Source organism: Antechinus flavipes, chromosome 6 (genome assembly GCF_016432865.1).
Source record: "Antechinus flavipes isolate AdamAnt ecotype Samford, QLD, Australia chromosome 6, AdamAnt_v2, whole genome shotgun sequence".
NCBI classification, from domain to species: Eukaryota; Metazoa; Chordata; class Mammalia; order Dasyuromorphia; family Dasyuridae; genus Antechinus; species Antechinus flavipes.
Window position 1 is genome coordinate 165,887,900 of NC_067403.1, and position 21,075 is coordinate 165,908,974.

A 21,075-nucleotide genomic window follows, 5' to 3' on the forward strand; every position below is an offset into this window, starting at 1 on the left:
ATGTGTCCTTAGCACAGTAAAAGTAACTTCTGTTGGGAGGGTATATGTGTATGGGAAACCACTAGTACATGAGGACTACCAAGAGATAGCATTTGAGTTGAGCTTTGGAGAGACTTAAGGATTCTACGAGGCAGAGGTGAGGAGAGAGAGTATTCCAGAAATGGGAGTCCATCTGGACAAAGGTGCAAAGAGAAGAAATGAAGGGTTATGTATGCAGCAGTAATAAGCAGGCCAGTGTGGTGTAAGAAATAGTAGGTAATATATAATACCCCTAGAAAGATAGCCTGGTACCATCTTGAGAAGGGATTTAAATGCCAAAAAGAAAGGTTTGTATTTTATTCTGCAGGCAGTAGGGAACTGTAGAGAGTGACATGGTCAGAACTGTGCTGTAGCAATACCACTTTGACCCCTCCGTGGAAGATAGACTGGAGAAGGCAGAGAGACTTGAGATGGAGATACAGGGCAATGAGGACACTATTGCAATAATCCAAGGAGATGCTGGGGATCTGACTACTCTGATAGCCAGTGATGTTATCATTTCTAATAAGATGAGTGGTGTCTTAGGGTCAAAATGGAATTGGAACTCACTGTATGAGCTGTTCAAAGGTAGTGAGTTCCCCTTTCAGGGAGATCTTGAAGTCGTGGCTGGGTGATGACTTGTAAAGTATTTTTTAAGTAGGGATTCCTTTCGTGGATGGTGGGTTCCAACTTCTTTGACTCTTATCATTTATAATATTTATAAGTTAAATTTTATCTGTTTTTGGAACAATTTATAATTTGGTGAAATTCTGTGTCCCAAATCTGATCATTTTTCTTCCTTTATAGGATTGAGCAATTAATGAATGAGCATGAACTTGAAATAACAGGACTGAGTGAGAAAGCTAGCAGTGCTCGGAGCCAAGCTAACAGTATCCAGAGTCAATTGGAAATCATTCAGTATGTGTCCTAGTTGCTTGATTCCAATATGCAGTTAGCTTCTTTTTTTTAGATTTCCATTAATTTTCTGCTCATCTCTCTTAAGAATCCAACAATGCCATAACATTTTTTGGCTTTTTAAAAATAGAAGATACTTTTACAGCTAAATATGATTACATATGTAGTATTTTATTCTCATCAGATTACCACTAGCTAAGTTCTTGAGCCTCTTTAAATAAAAAAGTGTAAGGAAGTTTTACATTCCAAGATATTTAGTATATTATTAATTATTAGAAATATTTATTTTTATTATAAATTATTTATAATTTGAACTGAAATTTTAATAATCATTTTGGGACAGTTATGTCAGGTGAAGAGATCTAGTTTTTAATGGCTGTGGTCCCCTTAGATGTCATATTTGTTATTCTTAGGTGGTGGTTTGCTTTTTATTTTTCTAAACCCTTCTTAGAGAACAAGCAAGGAATCAAAATTCAATGTATATGCGTCAGCTCAGTGAACTGGAATCTACTGTTTCTCAACTACGTTCTGAATTAAGAGAAGCCAAAAGGATGTATGAAGACAAGGTGAGTTTAGGTTTTGGCATTATACTTGAGGAAATTAATTCATATGAATTCAATCCTTTGTATTCTAAGAGTGAGGTCACTTTTGTACACTTTAATTCAAAATTAAAAGCACTTCCAAACTGGGATTAAAAGATACATTTGGTCCTATTTACACACCATTTAGAAATCATGGATACCATGTTTTTAGTTGAATTTCCTATTCAAGGTAACAACTCTTAATATAGATGGTTTTCTAGCTTCAAATTTTTGAAGAAAGACAGCAAAGTGAAAAGTGAATGAAATCCTAGTGTCCTCTCCTGTCCCTTTGGAAAGTCTCTCAGGAATTTCTTGATTGTAAGGTGCTGTCCCCACCATGACTCAGCATATCTTTGACTTGCTTTCTTTCTTTACACCAGCTGTTGGTCTGTGCCTAGAAAAGCAAGTCCACCTTAGTGTTACTTTTAATGCATCACAACTCTTCTGAACTCCCTGTCCTGTATAATTATTGCACTCTTTTTATTTTTTACCTTTTTTATTTTTAGAAAATCATGGTTTCAATAAATTATTTTTTAAGTGTCCATGACTTTTCATAAATGTAATATAGAAGATCCACTCAGTTCACAGGAGGCTTTCCTCTGGTTTTTCTAATCTTTTAGACCAAAATTTTCTGTTAGTAAAAGATAATTAAAGTCAAGTCAATAATAAATATTAAAGAATGAATGAAGGATAATTAAAAATAAAATTTAAGTATACTACCAAAATCATTGCATAATGCATTCCAAAGCCAAGTATAAATCATTCAAAAGATTTTCATCTATTTTTTTAAAATCCTTAATACAACAGATCCCATTCACTGGTATTCTTGATTAAGAGTTGGCTTAATTAGAGGTCAGGCTTCTGGCAAGCCCAATCTTTTGGAACTGTGCAGAAAACCTAAAGTGATTGGGGTTAGGGAAGATGTGTGTGTCGGGGGGAGAATAGAATAGAGCCACCGGACTAGGTGGCTAGTGAAGTCTCTTCCAGGTAGTTAGAGCTTACTAATATTTTTCACATAATTTTAGTAATTTTGATGACCTGTTTTCTTTGATCATCGCAAATTTGAAACCATTATAAAAGACTGACAACAGGGGTGAGGGTTGGAAGACTAGTTATGTAACTATTCTGTTTTAGCAGAGCTAATGTACTTATTGGTGCCCCTGAATCATTAGGGAAAGGCTAAATTAAATTCAATATACTATATTTGAGAAAGCAAAGAAATGTGGAATTTATTTTAGAAAAATTTAAATGAAATAATTCAGTTCTTGAAGGAATAAGTATTAATGATCTGGGAAGTTCATTTAGGTAGGAAATACATAAATGAGCATGACTTATGTAAATTAAATTTACATTTTTCATAGTACATTTTCATTAATAATTTGTCCTCACAAAAACTCCATGATAAATTGATAAAATTCCCAAATATATGCCATTAATAAGCTTTATAATTCACATAAAGTGCTGTGTGCTTTCATACCTATAAAGTATACATATGTACCTGAAACCATTTACAAAGTTATTGTAGATATTCAGCAAATCCCAAGACTTGATAGAGTTAACTTCTCACAAGTTAACTTTTAGCTCCTGTTTCTTTCCCTGGGAATGCTGTTTAGAAAAGCTACTTCTGTATTAAAAAGCATTACTGGTTATTTGCCAATGATTGCACTTATGGTTTTAACTTTAGAGTAGAGTTTTGATCTATTTTTAAACACATCAAAAGCCCTGGACCTTCTAGGGAACAGACCTTTTATGCAGTGGGGTGCCTTTCTGATGCCCCAAACCCCTTAAAATGAAATAATAATTATTTAGACAACATTAATGGTATGGCAGAGTAGAAGCCCAACACTTTTAGCTGGACCCAGACAATATCTAAAGGTCTGAAGATACTCAGATGTTTGGAATTCTATTGCTGAAATAAGTGAATGAATAACTATTTTTCTCTCATCATCTCAGAATTTAGCGCCATATGTACAATGATAATCAGGCTCATATTCTTTCTGGTTTTGATGTGGTTCCACTGATCACCAGTAACTTGTGACAGAACATTAAATAATAAACAAATTCCAATTAATATTAGAAACCAAACTTAGGAAAAGAATATGCTATATCTTAATAAATCCTAACTTAGGTTATCAGTCTGTATTGAGTCAATTATTAATATACATAAGGCATGGCTTTCTACTTAAAATCATAATCTGATCGGTATCAAATTTATGTGAAGAGGGTAATAAGCTCTGATCAGGGAAAATTTTTATTTAGATTCTAAAATGCTTAAAAATAATGTAAGTGAGAATGTCCTATTTGAAATTTAACTTTCCATGCATGACTTTATATCCCTATTGATATCAAGCAATGTTGCCCTGGGTAGAGAGTCAGGAAACCTGAGTTCAAAAGCAGCCCCAGGAATTCCCTGGGTAACCTGAGCAAGTCACTTAAATCTCTGTTTGCCTCAGTTTCTTCAACTGTAAAATGGAGGTAATAATAGCACCTACTTTCCAGGGTTGTTGTGAAGATCAAGTGAGATATTTGTTGAATGCTTTAGCATAGTGCCTGGCTCCTAGTCGACACTTAATAAATGTCCATTCCAAGCCAAATCATTTCCTTCTCTTAACATGGCCTTCTTAATTTATATTTAGCATAACTGTGTCATAAAGAATAAAAATAATTTTTTCAAGTTATTTATGCTTTAATGTTTATGATTATTTTAATGAGTAGAGCTAAATAATCATTGGAAATTTCATTTTCTTTTACCTAGTCTTTTCATCTTTTATGCTTATAAAATATTAAAACTTCATTTTATTTTGCTCTATTTCATAGAAAGTAGAGTGTGTTGGGTCCAAATAGCAATAAGAGTAATGAGGTGAAGAGGAAATAAGAGAAATATCCTGTCAGTGCCAAAAAACTGTAAATTGTAATGGAGAGCATTACTGGGCACTGAAGGAATTTATTAGGTGGTGGAAGTCCCTCAGTTGTTTAGGGTTCTGACTCCTGAAAGATGGACTGAATCTTCAGAGGAATGGACAACAGGGGCAGTAGTAGGAGTACCCTTCACTTCTCAGACAGCAGGATCCTAGAAAGAGATGGGTGGCTCAGCTGGGAACATTTCTTTTGAAATAAAAACAGGATGTTCATATTGGTCAGAAATTAAATTGTGTATGAAACAACTTTTTAGATGTAGCTTATCATTTGAAAAAAAATATCTTACTGTAATGCTTTTCCCATTCTTTTCTTTCTATTTTAGGAGAACCTCCAGATCCCCTTTATGAATTTGGACCAGTAGAAGCTGTCATTATTGGCTCTGTAGTTTTGGCTTTACTCTTAACTTTCGCTTTTTGAAAACAAAAATAAATCATGGTCTTGATCCTTAGTTTATTTTTTCCTACTTGAAAAGAAAATTGGGACTGCATTTGGTACTCACAAAGTGAGGATTTAGTAGCACTGGCTAGAGCTGTGGACAGTACAGGAAGACACTGTGCACGCCTCCTGGCACACTTGTGCCACAGTACCTCTGTGTTGACCTGCAGCATCCCCATCTGCTCCAGGCCTGTGTGTTTTTTATTCCCATAAAAATAAAAAAATAATACAATTTGGTATGATTGGCCATGTTATTTTGAGATTATTGTAGGATTTTTATCCTACTATTCAGACTCATTTATCTAGTGATCCAAATTAACATACACACACAATTTGTCTAGACACATACACATTCACACACACATACACATACACACACATCTACACATAATACCACCTAGAAGGTGAAAGGGAAAACCAGTGCTGCTATTTAAAAATAAAGAAAAAAAAACCCTGTGAGAGGTCTTAGCTATCAACATCTATTCTGAACATTTAAAAAGGCTTTTCTTTACAGTGTTTTGACAGCTGTCAATATCAACTCAGCTGCTATTTCAATGGTTTTCCCTTTCACTCTCCATTAATTACCTTTTTTTATTAAGTCAGAAAAAATTGTAATTATCACCCAAAAAAAGTGAAAGGTAAAAGCAAAGCTATAGCAGTTGAGTCCAGTTTTGACAAGTACAAAACAAATGTTCCTACAGGGGTCTGGAGGAACTTCTTGCTCCTCACTATGCCAAGGCAGAAAGCTAAGACTAAGTTGTGTTGTGCACAACGGGATTATGTGATGCCATGTATTTTTAAATGATATGATCAATAAAATACCCTGCCATAAGCCTATAATATCAAAGTCCAAAGTAAAAGTAGGTTGTTTCTTTCTCATAGTCAGATGGACATTTGGCTGAGGTCAGTTATGATTTCTACCAGGTTAGTAGCAAATGATGTTCATTTCATAACTTTACTAGTCATAAATTAACAGTCATGTTTGTGAAGGGGAGATAATGGGAAAGAACCCTAGGAAAAAAGCTAATTTTTCCCCTCATTTAAATACACATTCCTCACCCCAAACAAAATAAAACCAAAAACCCTAGTCAGAGAGGCCCAAAGAGGTGAGGTGCCTTATTGTTGTTAATAATTCTCCAGTAAAAATGGAAATTTGTTTAACTTAATGCTCCTGCTTTCTTTTGAAAAAAATATACCTAAAAAAATGTATATAGGACTTTTATTTCCCTGAGAGTGCTACTGCAAATTAAAAGATTCCTATCTGTTGACAATATTAATCTATATTGATTTCCCAGGAAGTCATTGAGCTACAGAGTCATTGAATTATTGCATTTAAACCCCAGGAGAAGGAGCCGATTTGAGAAATGATTCCTTTTTGGCCACTATGGGAGTTGTAGTAGCTCCGGGGGCAGTGAAAAGTGTTAGTGAACTAACTCTTAAGATCAGGATTCAAAACTGGTTTCAAATTCAGACTGACACCAGCTTGTGAGATCCCTATCCTTCTAAGCTCCATTTTTCATCTTTAAAATGCATTCCATAATACTTGGGTTTCGTAGTTCGTATCCCAAGGTTGTGTGGAAATTGTTTTTGTAAATCTTAAAGTACAATATAGATGTGTTATTATCTGTATTATTTCTCTCTCTAATTAATTAGTAAACATTTATTAAATGCCTATTATGTGCCAAGCATTGTGCTACATGCTGGGAATACAGAAAGAGGCAAAACATAATCCCTGCTCAAGGAGCTCACAATTTAATGGGGGAGGCAATATGTAAGCAAATATATACAAAACAAATTATGTACAGGATAAATAGGAGAATTAATAGAGGAAAGGCCCTAGAGTTAAGAGGGTTTAGGAAAAGCTTCCTATAGGAGGTGAGGTTTTAGATAGGATTTAAAAGGAATCCCAGGAGTTCAGAAAGAAAAGCAGCTGCCCCTTTTGAAACAACACCCTTTATGTGAAGATAAATGCACAGTAAAATGAAAATGTGGTTTAAATATGAGGCCCATGAATTATAAGTCTCTGTCCTAGTAATCTTGGAATTATATAATAATGAAAATAAAATTTACTATATACATCAGCATCACCTTTTCTGGAAAGAGACACAGCTTTAAAATATTAATATGTTTATTCTAAAGAATGTTAAATATATATAGATAGTTTATAAAAAAGTCATAAGATTGGGTGTTAGAAGATTTGAATTCTATTTCCATCATTAATTCTGTCTTTTGGGCAAATCAGTAATTGAACTTGGATTTCAGAGTCAACTACTAGGCTGTAATTATGTTTAAGAGATTGTCAGATAATTTCTTGGGTGTCAAATGAGTTGATAATTATATATAATGTAATATATTTGCATTAATAAATTGTTCAATTCTTTATTGGAAATCTCTTGTTGAAAGCATAGTGCTAGATATCTTAGAAGACTTAACACTATTTTCCCAGCTATTAGATTCCTAGTTGATTATGCTCTAAACTATACTGTAGGAAAATAAAACCTCAAATTCTCTATATCCCAGACACTTATCCCAAACACAGTTGCTCATGGCAGCTCTTGATGACTGGATGAAGAGGGAGTAAGGATGAACAAGAAGACAAGATGGAGTATGTGCGTGTGTGTAGTTTTAGCTTTTAAAGCTTTAGATATTAAGGAGGTTTGATGGTTAAAAAATTTTTTTAGAGGAATAAAAATTAACAGCACAATATGATAGTACAGATCTAGGACCAGCCTTGGAATCACAAGGGTCTGAGTTCAACACTTGCTCAGAAACATGATATCTTTGTGTCCATCACCAAAGTCCTTCCACCTCAGTGTCCTTGAGAGATTTTTCAAACAAGATAAATTCTTTTTTTTTTTTTTTGAGACAATTGGGGTTAAGTGCCTTACCCAGGGTCACATAGCTAGAACATGTTAAGTGTCTGAAGTCAGATTTGAATTCAGGTCCTCCTGACTTCAGGGCTGGCTCTCTATCCACTGCACCAACTGGCTGCCCCAAGATAAATTATTTTGATGTGTTATAGTAGACTCTGGAGTCAAAAGACCCAAATTCAAATTTTATTTCTGATATTTACTACTCATATGACCTTGGAAAAGTCACTTTATACATGGAGAAATCTTAGTCCTCAGAAATTATCTTTTAATTTTCACGTAAGGTGAAAGCTGTACCAGATAGTCTCTATGGTCATTTCCAGCTCTAGGTCTGATTCCCTGTTAAGTTGTGTGACTTATCTGCATGGACAGAGTTAGTAGGGATTTCTTACACCCCAGCTTCTTAAACTGTGGTTCACACCCTCATATGGGGTCTCATAACTGAATGTGGGGATCACAAAATTTTGATTTATTATCAGTGTTTCATTTGTGTACCTATTTTATATATTTACATGCCATACACAAAAATTTTCTTGGGATGGGGAGAAAGTTGTTGAATGGAAAAAGTTTAAGTTGCCTTGGATTAATGTATGGATCTATCAAAAAAAATAGCTATAACTGTAGACCAGTAGGAGTCTGCATCTTACTGTGGACCAGTTGGGAATTAATGATTTTTATCATTTTCAGAATTTTACTTATGCTGCCTTTATCTTTTTCCTAATAAATTGTTTTTCTTTTAATGTTTATTATTTTTGTCCCATTTATTCTTTTTGTTTCTTGTATGCCTTGATATTCCCTATGTTCATTTCTCTCTCCTCTATATTATTTATTCTTCAGGATCTCCATAATGTTAGGGAGATGACTCATAGTCATTACAACCTTTGGAGATTAGCATCATGCCAATAAATTGATAATAGTTTTCTAAGTTAAACCTAATCTTCTTGGATACCAAAACCATATTTCTGGTCTTATTTCCAATAATTCATGATAACCTAAAAATTCCTGAGGACCCAGGTTCTTTTAAGACTTCTTTATGTATGATATTTCTAAGGAAGCAGTATGTAATGCAGAGTGGGTTCAGTTCAATTAATAGAAAGGATAATTTGTGAATCCATTTAAATTATGTGAGATTCACACAGCAGATCTCACTAAGTCAAGGCTTAGATTTCTCTTAGAAATAATAAGGTAATTAAAAGGATAAATACAATTTCAGAATTTCACAGTGATGTGATCTGGTTTTTTCAAGCAAATAATTTCTTTTCTCACCATTGCAGGGTTATTTCCACAGGGCCAGGTCAATTAGGCAGAATTTCCATTTATTTAATATGTGCAAAAATGAATAAATCATCCCACAGGGCCATTGGCAAGTATCTTAATTATCTCAAGTGTAACTCAGGTTGAAGGGCTATAGGTTTCCTTCAGAAGGAGGTCATCAATGAAGTTTTGTTTAATGCTTTTATCCTAGAAATGTGTGTATAAACATACACACTTATTTATGTTCATATACATGCATATATATTTCATTCAGATAATTCAGACTCAGTAATCTTAAGTGCCCACAATGTATAAAAGCTTTGTGCTACTGGGAATTCAAATATGGAACAGTCCCTGCCTCATACAAAAACGTGTTAAACATGTAGACGGAAGACATGGCCAGGCCCACAGCACTTCCAGTGCCAAATGTAAGGAGGAAATACTTAACGAACTAAAAATACAATAAAACATAGAGAATATATTTTAAAGTTAAGCCAGTATCCTTATGTACAAATTGTTCTTCTGGAGTTGTGACACTACTGCTCCTCAGTCTATTGGTGTATCAAGTGGGAATATAAACATGTACACAAGTAGGTCCACCATGAGATATTTGAAGAGGGAAAGTATACAACATGGCAGTGGCAGGTAAAAGGGATGGATCAAGGAAGTTGCACCTGACTTGAACCTTGGAGGAAGATAAGGTTTTGGAAAGACAAATGTGAGGAAGGGGTGCTTTCCAGGCACCAACAATAGCCTGTTTTTGTTGAATGAATGCCTATATATAAAATACATGGAGGGGTGAAATGGAGTTTCCCATTCTGCTGCAACAGAGGAGTCAGAGAAGGTTGGAAAAGGAGCATGGAACCAGATTGGGTGGGCCTCAAATGTCAGGCCAAGCATTGTGACAGTTATTATTTTAGCAGATCATTCACCCTAACGAGAGACAGAATGGAAAGATACCAAAAAACGATTTGAGTTCAACAAACAATTTGCATTCTGGCACTTCGTTTTAATGATTTATTGGATTTTTTTTCCTCAGTAGTATATTTTTTCAATTATACATAAATATAGTTTTCAACATTCATTTTTGTAAGATTTTAAATTATAAACTTTTTCTCCTCTTTTACCTCTCTTTTACCCAAGAGAGTAAGCAATTTGATAGATTATACATGTACAATCATTTTTAACATATTTACATATTTGTCATGTTGTAAAAGAAAAATCAGATAAAAGGAAAAAACCACAAGAAGGAAAAAGCAAACCAAAAGAAGGTAAAAATAGTATGTGTTGACCCTCATTCAGTCTCCATAGTTCTTTCTGTAGATGCGGGGGCATTTTCCAACCCAAGTCTATTGGAATTATGTTGTATTGAAGTCCTTACTACCACAAAAAGAGCTGCTACAAACATTTTTGCACATGTAGGACCTTTTTTCCCTTTTTTATGATCTCTTTGGGATACAGAGTCAGTACAGACAATGCTGGATCAAAGGATATGCACAATTTGATAGCCCTTTGGGCATAGTTCCATTGTTCTCCACAATGGCTGGATCAGTTCACAACTCCAATGTATTAGTGTCCTAGTTTTCCCACATCCCCTCCAACATTTGTCATTATCTTTTCCAGTCATCTCAGCCTATTGGAGAGGTATGTAGTGGTATCAGAGTTGTTCATTTCTCTAACAGTGATTTAGAGCATTTTTTATATGACTATAAATGCTTTAATTTCTTCTTAAAATTGTTCCTATCTTTTGACCATTTATCAATTGGGGAATGAATTGTATTTTTTTTGACCAAGAAATTTAACTCAGTTCTCTCATATTTGAGAAATGAGGCCTTTATCAGAAACACTGTTGTAAAAATTGTTTCCCAATTATCTGCTTCCTTTCTAATCTTGACCTGCATTAGTTTTGTTTGTGCAAAACCTTTTTAATTTAATGTAATTAAAATTATTTTACATTTCATAATGTTCTCTAGTTTTTTTTTTTTTTTTTGGTCATAAATTCTTCCCTTGTCCAAAGTTCTGACAGGTAAACTCTTCCTTGCTCTCCTAATTTGTTTATAATATCACATTATCATGAACCCATTTTGACCTTATTTTGGTATAGTGTGTGAGATGTTGGTCTGTGCCTAGTTTCTGCCATACTATTTTCCACTTTTCTCAGCAGTTTTATAAAATGGTGGGAGTTCTTATTCCAGAAACTGGAATCTTTGTGTTTATCAAACAATAGACTACTTATTCCACTGATCCTATTTCTTAGCCAATACCAAAAGGTTTTAATAACTGCTGCTTTATAATGTGTAGTTTTGGATCTAGTATAGGTAGGCCAGCTTCCTTTGAATTTTTAAAAAACAATTCCCTTGATATTCTTGACCTTTGTTCTTTCAGATGAATTTTGTTCTTTTTTTTTTCTGGTTCTGTAAGATAGTTTTCTGGCAGTTTAATCAGTATAGCACTGAGTAAGTAAATTTAGGTAGAAATATCATTTTTTATTAGCTAGGTTTGCTCATGAATAATTGATATTTTTCCAATTGTTAGATCTGACGTTTGTATAAAAAGTGTTTTGTAATTCATATAGTTTCTGGGTTTGTCTTGGCAGGTAGACACCCAAATATTTTATATTGCCTACAATTTTTTTAAAGGTGTTTCTCAATTTTTTGCTGTTGTTTTTTGTTGGTAATATATAGAAATGCCATTGATTTATGTGGATTTATTTTATATCCTGCAACTTTGCTAAAGTTGTTGTTTCAAGTAGTTTTTTAATTGATTCTCTTTAAATATACCATCATATCATCTACATAGTGATAGTTTTGTTTCCTCATTGCCTACTCTTAATTCCTCCAATTCCTTTATTTTTATTGCTAAAGCTAACATTTCAGTACAATATTGAATAATAGTGGTGATAATGGGCATACTTATTTCACCCCTAATCTTATTGGAAATGCTCTCATCTTTTCTCCATTATAGATAATGTTTGCTGATGGTTTTAGACAGATACTACTTAACATTTTTAAAAAATTCTATTTATTGCTAACATTTTAAACAGGAATAGGTATTGTATTTTGTCAAATGATTTTTCTGTATCGAGATAATCATATGATTTCTGTTTTGTTATTGATGTGATCAATTATGTTGCTAGTTTTCCTGATATTGAACCAGCCCTGAATTCCTGGCAGAAATCCCACTTGGTCATAGTGTATTATCCTGCTGAAAAATTACTGTAATCTCTTTGGTAATATTTTATTTAAGATTTTTACACCAACATTCATTAGGGAAGTTATTCTATACTTTTCTTTCTCTGTCTCTTCCTGGTTTAGGTATATCTGTGTCATAAAATGAATTTGATAGGACTCCTTTGCCTATTTTTCAAATAGTTTATATGATATTAGAATTGTTTCTTTAAAGTTTGGTAGAATTTACTTGTAAATCCATCTGACCCTGGAGATTTTTTCTTAGGGAGTTCATTGATGGCTTGTTCAATTTCTTTTTTTCTAAAATGGAACTATTGAAATATTTTATTTTATTTTTTGTTAATCTGGGCAATTTATATTTTTATAAATATTCATCCATTTCATTTAGATTTTTTGGCATATGATTGGACAAAATAACTCGTAATTTTTGTTTTAATTTCCTCCTCATTGGTGGTAAATTTACCTTATTCATATTTGATACTAGTATTTTGGTTTTTTTCTTAATTTTTTCTAGTCAATTTAACCATAGGTTTATCTATTTTGTTGGTTTTTTCCATAGAACCAACTCCTAATTTTATTTACTAATTCAATAATTTTCTTTCAATTTTATTAATCTCTCCTTTGATTGTCAAAATTTTCAATTTGGTATTTAATTGGGAGGTCTTAATTCTTTTTATAGCTTTTTAGTTGCATGCCCAATTCATTGATGATCTCTTTCTCTTATTTTATTCATGTAAGCATCTAGAGATATCAGAATTTCTCTAGGAACTGCTTTGGCTGCAGTCCATAAGTTTGATTTGTTGTCTCATTGCCATTCTCTTGGATGAAAGTATGGTTTTTATGGTTTGTTGCTTAATCCATCCCTTCTTTAGGATTAGATTATTTAGTTTCCAATGAATTTTTTGTCTATTTTTCCATAGCTCTTTATTACATGTAATTTTTATTGCATCATTATCTGAAAAGGATGCATTTAGTATTTCTGCCTTCATTTGATAGTGAGGTTTTTATGCCCTAATATATAGTTAATTTTTGTGGAGGTGCCATGTACCATGGAGAAAAAGGTGTGTGTGTATATATATGTATATATATGTATATATATATATATATATATATATATATATATATATATATATATATATACACACACATACATACATATGTATAGACCCCACACACATATATACTTATCCTTATTCATTTTTTTCCCTAGAGGTCTAGCATACCAAACTTTTCAACAATTTTATTCTCTTTTTTCTTGTTTATTTTATTATTAAATTTATCTAGTTCTGAGTCAGGAAGGTTGAGATTTCCCTCTAATATAGTTTTGCTGTCTATTTCTTCCTGCAACTCATTTAACTTATCTTCTTAGAATTTGAATGTTATACTTGTTGTATGTTTTGTATTAATACTGCTTCATTATCTACAGTATCCTTTAGCAACTTGTAGTTTCTTCCTTATCACTTTTAATTATATTTATTTTTGTTTTTGCTTTGTCTGAGATTAGAATCACTATCCTGATTGTGTGTGTGTATATATGTATACACACACACACACACACACACACACACACACACACACACACAGACAAATATAATGGCTTTTAATCCACTTTACTATCTGCTTATGTTTAATGCAAGAGTTCATCCCATTCACATAATTACTTATATTACTAACTGTGTTTCCTTTCATCCTATTTTTTTCATTTATACTTTTTTCTCTCCTTTCACTCTTTCTCACATCACCAGTATTTTGCTTTTGATCTCCACCTTCCTCATTCTGCCCTCCTTTCTAACAGCCTCCCTCCCCTTGTTCTTATCCCTTTCCCCTCTTACTTTGCCATAGGGTAAGACACATTTCTATTCCTAATGTGGTATATATGTTATTTCCTCTTTGAGCTAAATCCAGTGAGATTAAGGTTTGAACAATGCTCATCCTTCTTTCTTTCTCTCTCCTGTAATAGGAATTTTGTGCCTCTTCGTGTGATGGAATTTACTCCATTTTACTTTCCTTTTTCTCTTCTCCCAATACAATCCCTTTTCTACTCCTTTGCATCACCTCAAAGTCTACTATGTAAATTCCCTTTCTAACTGTCCTAACAAAGATACAATTCAAGAGTTACAAGTTATTATCTTCTCATGTAAACAATTTAACTTTTAACATTTTTTTCTTTTCTGTTTACCTTTTTATGCTTCTCTTAAGTCTTGTATTTAAAGATCAAATTTTCTATTCACTCCAGTCTTTTTATCAGAATAATTTAAAATTTCCTATTTTATTGAATGTCCATCTTTTCCCCCCTGAAAGATACTGCTCAATTATGCTGAGTAGTTGATTCTTGAATATAGTCCAAACCTCTTTGTCTCCTGGAATAGTCAGGGTTAGGGGCCTCTTATCCTTTAATGTTGAAGCTTCTAGGTCTTGAGTAATCCTGTTTGTATCTCCTCAATATTTGAACTGTTTCTTTTTAGCTGCTTGCGTTGATAATTCTGGTATTTAGCTACAATATTTCTTGGGGTTTCCATTTTCAGGCCTCTTTCAGGAGGTGATTGGTAGATTCTTTCTCTTTTTTTAGGTTCCTCTTTGTCTTTTTTATTAAAGCTTTTTATTTACAAAACATATGCATGGGTAATTTTTCCAATATTGACCCTTGCAAAACCTTCTGTTCCAAATTTTCCCCTCCTTTCCCCTCCCCCTAACTGGTAGGTAGTCCAATATATGTTAAATATGTTAAAATACATGCTAAATCCAATATATGTTTACATATTTATATAGTTATCTTGCTGTATAAGAAAAATCAGATCAAGAAGGAAGAAAAAGAAAAACTGAGAAAAAAAACAAAATGCAAGCAAACACCAACAGAGAGAGTGAGAATTCTATGTTGTGTTCCACACTCTTTTCCTATAGTTCTTTCTCTGAGTGTAGATGGCTCCCTTCGTCACTGCACAAGTGGAACTGGTTTGAATCATCTCAATGTTGAAGAGAGCCACATCCATCGGAAATTGATCATTGTATAATCTTGTTATTGCCGTGTACAATGATCTCCTGGTTCTGCTCATTTTACTCAGCATTAGTTCATGTCTGTCCAGGCCTTTCTGAAATCATGCTGCTGGTCGTTTCTTACAGAACAATAGTATTCCATATCATTCATGCATCATAATTTATTTAGCCATTCTCCAATTGATGGGCATCCATTCATTTTCCAGTTTCTTGCAACTACAAAGAGGGCTGCCACAAACATTTTGCACATGTGGGTCCTTTCCCTCCTTTAAGATCTCTCTGAGATATAAGCCCGGTAGAAACAATGCTGGATCAAAGGGTATGCAGAGTTTGATAACTTTTTGAGCATAGTTCCATATTGCTCTCCAGAATGGCAGGATCCGTTCACAGTTCTATCAACAATGTATCAGTGTCCCAGTTTTCCCACATCCCCTCCAACATTGGTCATTATCTTAACCAATCTGACAGGTCTGTAGTTGTATGCCAGAGTTGTCTTATTTTGCATTTCTCTGATCAACAGTGATTTGGATCACCTTTTCATGTGACTACAAATAGTTTCACTTTCTTCATTTGAAAATTGTGACTACAAATAGTTTCACTTCATTTGAAAATTGTCTGTTCCTATCTTCTGACCATTTATCAATTGGAGAATGGTTTGAACTATGATAAATTTGAGTCAATTTTCTATATATTTTAGAAATGAGGCCTTTATGGGATCTTTGGATATAAAAATGTTTTCCCAGTTTATTGCTTCCCTTCTAAACTTGTCTGTATCGGTTTTGTTTGTACAAAAACTTTTTAATTTAATATAATCCAAATTTTCTATTTTGTGATCAATAATGATCTCTAGTTCTTTTTTAGTCACAAATTCCTTCCTCCTCCACAGGCCTGAGAGGTGAATGATCCTATGTTCTTCTAATTTGTTTAAAATATAATTCTTTATGGATCATGAACTCACTTTGACCTTATCTTGGTACATAGTGTTAGGTGTGGGTCTATGCTTACTTCCTGCCATACTAGTTTCCAATTTTCCCAGCAGTTTTTGTCAAATAGTGAATTCTTATCCCCAAAGCCATTTCAAGAAATCATCAAAGAAAACTGCCTTGATATCCTAGAACCAGAGGATAAAATAATCATTGAAAGAATCCACCATAGCTAAGAAATAGAGTAGTCAATCAGTGGAATAGGTTAAGTTCACAGAACAAAATAGTCAATAACTATAGCAACCCAAAGGCACCAGCTTTGGGGATAAGAATTCACTATTTGACAAAAACTGCTGGGAAAATTGGAAACTAGTATGGCAGGAAGTAAGCATAGACCCATACCTAACACTATGTACCAAGATAAGGTCAAAGTGAGTTCATGATCCAGACATAAAGAAAGATATTTTAAACAAATTAGAAGAACATAGGATCATTTACCTCTATTCTTGAAAGAAGTTGTCCAGGCTTTTGTTGTGATAATGGCTTTCAGGTAGTCCAATATTTCTTAAATTATCTCTCTTTTTAAATGTATTTCTATATTTGTCATGTTGTACAAGAAAAATCAGATCAAAAGGGGAAAAAAACATGATAAAGAAAAAAAAAAGGATAAAAAAAAAAACCTATGCTTTGATCCACATTCAGTCTCCATAGTTTTCTCTCTGGATGCAGATGTCATTTTCCATCCCAAGACTATTGGAGTTGCCTTGAATCATTGCATTATTGAGAAGAGCCACATCCATCACAGTTGATCATCACATAACCTTGTTGTTGTCGTGTTCAATGATCTCCTTCCTGGTTCTGCTCATTTCACTTTGCATCAGTTCTCTCCAGGTCTCTCTGAAATCATCCTCCTGATCGTTTTTTACAGAACAATAATATTCCATAACATTTGTATATTCAGCCATTCTCCAATTGATGGGCATCCACTTAGTTTCCAGTTCTTTGCCACGATAAAAAGGGCCGCTACAAACATTTTTGCACACATAGGCCCTTTCTCCTTTTATAATCTCTTTACAAAACAGACTGAGTGGAGCCACTGCTGGATTGAAGACTATTGCCCACTTTGATAGCAATGTGAACATAGTTCTACATTGCTCTCCACAATGGTTGGATCATTTCACAATAATCCATCAATAATGCATTAGTGTCCTAGTGTTCCCACATCCTCTCTGCCAATTCTATTTTTTAAGGCATTATTTTCTTCAGTCAATTTTTGTACTTTTACAAATTGTTGATATTTTTCTCCCAAGCTGTTGACTTTTTCATAATTTTCCTGCATAATTCTTTTTTCTCAACTTTTTTTCTATATCTCTTGATTTTTAAAATCCTTTTTGAGTTTTTCCAAGAGAATTTTTTGAGCTTTAGGCCAATTCATACTTCCCTTTGAAGATTCATATGTAGGTATTTTTCCATTACTATCCTCTTCTGGGTTTGTGTTCTGATCTCCCAGTCGCCATAGTAATTTTCTATAGTCAGGGCCCTTTTTGCTTTTTTGATCATTTTAAAAGTTGAACTCTGCTCCTAGGGCAAAGGGAAGATTATCCCAAGCTTCTGTTGCAAGGGGATAGGAACTTTTTTTGTTGTTTTTTGTTTTTCTCCCACATACTTTATTTTTTTAAAAATTTTAATAGCTTTTTATTTACAAGTAATATGCATGGGTAATTTTACAGCACTGACAATTGCCAAACCTTTTGTTCCAATTTTTCCCCTCCTTTTCCCCACCCCTTCCTTTAGATGGCAGGATGACCAATACATGTTAAATATGTTAAAGTATAAATTAAATACAAAATAAGTATACATGTCCAAACAGTTATTTTGCTGTACAAAAAGAATCGGATTCTGAAATATTGGACAATTAGCCTGTGAAGGAAATAAAAAATGTAGGCGGACAAAAATAGAGGGATTGGGAATTCTATGTAATGGTTCTTAGTCATCTCCCAGAGTTTTTCACTGGGCATAGCTGGTTCAATTCATTACTGCTCTATTGGAACTGATTTGGTTCATTTCATTGCTGAAGATTGCCAGGTCCATCAGAATACATCCTCATACAGTATTGTTGTTGAAATATATAATGATCTCCTGGTCCTGCTCAGGGATAGGAACTTTTCACTGACTTTCCACATTGGGTTGGAGGTGCTTTTCCACAGCTTTCCTGCTATGCTAGGTTGAACTAGTCTAACCCATCTGCTGTGCTGGGGTTTGGGGGCTTGCAATTTGTCTTCTACACTGGGGTTGGGGTATCATTGCTGGCATGCTGAGCCCTAGGCCTAATGAGCTAGGATGGAGGACTTTCACTATTGGTCTATGCTTTGGCTAATTGTTTCTTGCTAGATTCCCCGCACTGTGTCTGTGTGGGGCCATGTTCCCTTTATGCCAAGTGAGATAAACCTTTCCTGAAGTCCTTCCAAGATATCTTAAGCTGAAAAATTGACCCCAAATTTTTATGGATTCTGTCACTCCAAAATCAATTTAGAGGCTTGATTTAGCATTGTTTCCAAGGGAAACTTCTTCCCTCTGCCATCATCTTGGCTTGTCTTCTTCCAGGTTTATTGGATTTAAAAACAAAGACTTGGGTGCAAATCCTGGGCTTTGTCCCTTACTGTTTATGTGACCATGGGAAAGTCAGATTTATAAAATTTGTAATTGTAAGATGAGGGAATTGCCAACTGCCCAATGATAACTTTATTCCTATGACTAGTAGTGAGTGGCAGATCATATGAGCATTGCCATTCAGTAATCCTTTCTCATTCAATTTCTGAGAATATTTAGCTCAAATAGGTGTTTATCCCTTCCCCTGACTTCATTAAAAGAGCTGTAATAGCTAAAGAAGAGGCTTCCTGGTAGGACATTTTATACTGGCCTTTGTGGATGTCTTGTTGAAGAGGAAGAGATGAAGGTCACTTCAGTGGGTCATCTGGTGGCTACCAAGTTTAATTTTTATTCTTCATGCTAATATCTCTGTTGTTTCTATACTACTGTCAACGCCCTTTACTTTGGGCACTCTAGGGCAAAGACACAGCTGTGATTTAATGTGCTAATGATCAAACTTCTGCTATTGTCAGAGGGATATCAGTGAAATAAACTGTTAGCAAGTTTTTAATCAGAAAGGTTTTTTTGTCCTGAATATATGATATTGAGTCTAGGTACTTGGAAATAATATATGGCTTATTCAATTAAATGGTATTTATTCTTTTGTTCTAACTTATTCTTGAAGTCATAATCAGGGATGTAGATTTAAACACGTCTACTAATATTTTTAATTTTAGTGAGGGCAAAACATCTTAGATGGAGTCAATAAATCATTAGATATTGATAGAAATATAAGAAGACTGAATTGATGATCTTGCTTATTTTTTTCTAGTTGGGAATTTAATTTGCATTGACATAACATTAACAATTTTGGGTTATTTCTTATCTATTCATTCAGTTTGGGGATTATGATGTACCTTGTTTCTTTTCCTTTTATCCTTTAATTGCTTACATTTTCTTTCTTTATTTTTAACATTACTGCAAAGGCCAGAGAATGGAAAGAAAACTAAATGAATCTGATATTTGTCAGCTTATCAAAAAAAAAAAAAACACCCAATAACAAACCCAAATTTGGGGAAAAATAGACTGGCAAAAAGAAAGCTTGTCCATGTTATCACAGTTATCTTATATCTTAGATAATTAAGATGTGACTATATAATAGTTATCAAAAATAAATCTACTATAATTAAATAGAATTAAAGTTGAAAGTGACTTTAAAGATCACCTGATTCAATTTCCTTGTTGGGGGAAAAAAATCTGCACTGATATCCTTAGAATCCAAGAGCATCAGAAATTTTCCTTTAGTATCAAACTGTTTCACTGGGCAAGAAACAATTATGGTATGTTTGTTTGTAAGTTTTCTTCAGGTAAGCGAAAAATAAAGTGAATAACCATAAAGGAAGTCAACCAGGTGAATGATGGTTTTGAATATTTTTTGTGTCATTTTCAGTCATTTTCACTTGTGTCCAATTCTTTGTGACCCCATTTGGGGTTTTCTTAGTGGACAATGGAGTGGTTTACCATTTCCTTCTCCAGTTTATTTTACAGATAAATAAACTGAAGCAAATGACGTTAAATGATTTGCCCAAGGACACACAGCTAGTTAAGTGTCTGAATCCAGATTTGAATTCATGAAGATAAGTCTTCCTGACTCCAGGCCTGGTACTCCATTTTGCATATTTACTACATCATAATTAAAAACTATAATACATATATACTACTGAAAGTAGAGGTTTCAAAAGCAAGCTCAGTGTTGAAACCCATTATAACACTGTATAGCTAAACAAAAAAATGAAGAATTGATCACTAGGAACAAAGAACTCCATTGTTTCCCTTATTCCAACACACTATTTCAAACAGAAATCACTGAAAAGTGGCTACTGATAGTGGTGTAAACTGATGACCATAGCAAATAATGCAAAATTCAGCATCTGTTCAAATTGATGAATAAACTTAATGGAAATCTGTTGACTAGCATAATAAGTAGGAAAATTTGGACACTTAAAAAGATATAATTCCTTGTCAATAGAAGTACTAAATTTAGGTATATCTAATATCTAATAATTAGGTAAATTGTTAATACTATAGATTAGGTTATATAGATAATCTCTGGTTTCTCCATTCACTGGTATACTAATTTATCTTTATATATAACAAGAGAAAATTAGATTATTTGGTTTTCATAATCCATAGGGACCTATCATACACTAAATCTTTGATGTTTACCGATTTAATCTTGTCTCTCACAGTAAACATTTTTGCCCTATTTATTATAAAAATCATTATGAAAGGTTGTTGACATGAATTACTCAAACCAGAAGGTTATATTCATAAAAAGTGAAAAATAATCACAGTATTTCAAGTTTGGACAGCCAAATATGTCTTACTA

At 33.6% G+C, this 21,075-nt stretch overlaps 1 protein-coding gene across 12 annotated transcripts in view; it reads left to right on the forward strand.

Moving 5' to 3' along the window:
- CCDC158 (coiled-coil domain containing 158) overlaps positions 1 to 21,075 on the forward strand; it is a 127,796-nt gene that overhangs the window by 39,124 nt on the left and 67,597 nt on the right. For all 12 annotated transcript variants that reach the window (XM_051967409.1, XM_051967416.1, XM_051967408.1 and 9 more), the window contains 2 exons: positions 826 to 936; positions 1,385 to 1,499. In XM_051967409.1, coding sequence (XP_051823369.1) covers positions 826 to 936; positions 1,385 to 1,499 — 226 coding nt within the window. The remainder of the gene's footprint in view (positions 1 to 825; positions 937 to 1,384; positions 1,500 to 21,075) is intronic.